At 70.0% G+C, this 1,903-nt stretch overlaps 1 protein-coding gene across 1 annotated transcript; it reads left to right on the top strand.

Annotated features, from left to right (window-relative positions):
* Window positions 1-53: 53 nt before the first annotated feature.
* On the top strand, window positions 54-1,513 carry GGTG_14357 (hypothetical protein; the record flags this gene model as incomplete). Its single annotated transcript, XM_009232284.1, has 2 exons — window positions 54-501; window positions 587-1,513. Coding segments are annotated over exons 1-2 (1,272 nt in total), but the record flags the coding sequence as incomplete, so codon positions are not given.
* Between the last annotated feature and the right edge of the window lie 390 nt (window positions 1,514-1,903).

The raw sequence follows: 1,903 nt of genomic DNA, 5'->3' as shown, positions 1-1,903 counted from the left end.
CCCCCCCCCCCCCCCCCCCCCCCCCTGTGGTCTTATTCTCGATCGACAACCCTGTCCGCGCGCGTTCCCGTCGGCTCGGACAAGAAACGTTGGGGACCAAAAAGTAATACAGCAAAAAACCAGATCCCTGCGTCGGCTCACCCCCAAGATATCGTCATGATGGAGGCCACATACCTGCTTGGCCGCGTTCTGGTCGCCGGGCTCTGGCTATTGCTGCTGCTGGGGGCTGGGGCGGAGGCCCACGATAGGGGAGGAGGCGGCGGATCAAGCACTGGGCCGGCGTGGGCGGCGACGACGAGGGCCGTCATGGTGGGCGCCAACGGGCGCGTCTTCTCGCCCAACCGGACGGTGGCCGGCGTCGGCGACGTGGTCGAGTTCAGCTTCTACCCGGGCAACCACAGCGTCGTCCGGTCGGCCTACATGTTCCCCTGCGTGCCCTTTGAGACGACGGGCGCCGGCAAGACGGGGTTCTGGTCGGGCTTCTTTGACGACAAGAGCCAGGTGGGTGTCTTTGGAAGGAGATGTTGTTTATAGCGCCCAGATGTGGAAGATGGGCTTCTCTTGCTTTGCTGACGCGGATGAACAGACTCCCGGGAGATGGCGCCTGACCATCACCGACACGACCCCGATCTTCTTCTACTCGTCCGGGCCCGACGACTGCAACAGGTACGGCATGGTCGGCGGCATCAACGTCGACCCGGGCGAGCTGCAGATGCAGCACGACATGGCCGTCGACTCGCCCGCCGTCGTCCAGCCCACCGTCGCCTCGTCCCCCAACGGCGGCCCGAGCGGCTCCGGGTCCTCGCCCGAGCCCGCTCCGCCGTCGCAGTCGTCGTCGGGCGTCCCGCCCGGCGCCATCGCGGGCATCGCCGTCGGCGTCTTGGCGGCGCTGGCACTCCTCGGCTTCTTGTTCTACGCCTGCGGCCGCCGGCGAGGCGACTACGACCAGCGCCGCCGCATGCTGTTTCCCCTCGGCCGGATGGGCGGTGGAGGCGGCGGCGGCGGCGGCGGCGGCGGCGGCGGCGACGAGAGAAGGATGCCGTCGCCCAACAAGGAGTCGCAGTACCACCGGGGCTCGTCGTCGCACCGCCGCCACGACCGCGACGGCAGCAGCAACCACCACCCGCACCACAATCACCACAATCACCACCACGACGAGCGCACTTCGTCCGTGACCTTCCTCCCGACGAGGGGCGGCACCATCAGCGGGACCCACGGCGGGAGCAGCGGCAGGGACCGAGGCAGCGGCAGCGGCGGCGGCGGTGGAGACGGCGGCGGTACCACGGCGTCGAGGGCGGGCACGCGCAGCAGCGTGGTCAGCAGCACCAACACGACGTCGCCGTTTGTGGCCTCGGCCTCAACAGCAGGAGGAGGAGGACCGCCATCTGCGAATGGCAACACCGCGGCGCAACAGCAGCAGCAGCAACAGTCGCCGCCGCCCACGGCCGTCGTGGCCGCGGGCGCGCCCATCGTCGACGGCGACACCATCTACGTGCCCGTCAAGCGCAGCGCCATCGTGTCGGGCGAGTTCGCCGGCGGCGGGCCCGGTAGCTGCTGCTCGGCCGCGTCGCCGCCTGCATCGCCGCTGTCGGCCATCATGCCGCTCCCCCTCGCCGTTCCGTCCACGGCCTTCTCCCACAGCCACCACCACCACAACCACCACAACCACAACCACAACCACCACCCCCACCCCCATCACCACCACCACAACCATCACCAGCACGACCTCTACCCCTCGGCCTCGCCGGGCCCCTCGCCCGTCCCGACGGCGGCGCAGCTGCACCACCGGCGCTGGATGGCGTCGCAGGTCGACAACAGCGACACCGAGAGCGGCGTCTTCGGCTTCGGCATGTCCCGCCTGGCCACCCCGCGCCCGCTGCCGCCGCCGTCGCACCGCGCCGTC

Source organism: Gaeumannomyces tritici (genome assembly GCF_000145635.1).
Source record: "Gaeumannomyces tritici R3-111a-1 unplaced genomic scaffold supercont2.297, whole genome shotgun sequence".
NCBI classification, from domain to species: domain Eukaryota; kingdom Fungi; phylum Ascomycota; class Sordariomycetes; order Magnaporthales; family Magnaporthaceae; genus Gaeumannomyces; species Gaeumannomyces tritici.
Note: the sequence above shows the minus strand (reverse complement) of the source record. Positions and strands in the feature narration are given on the sequence as shown.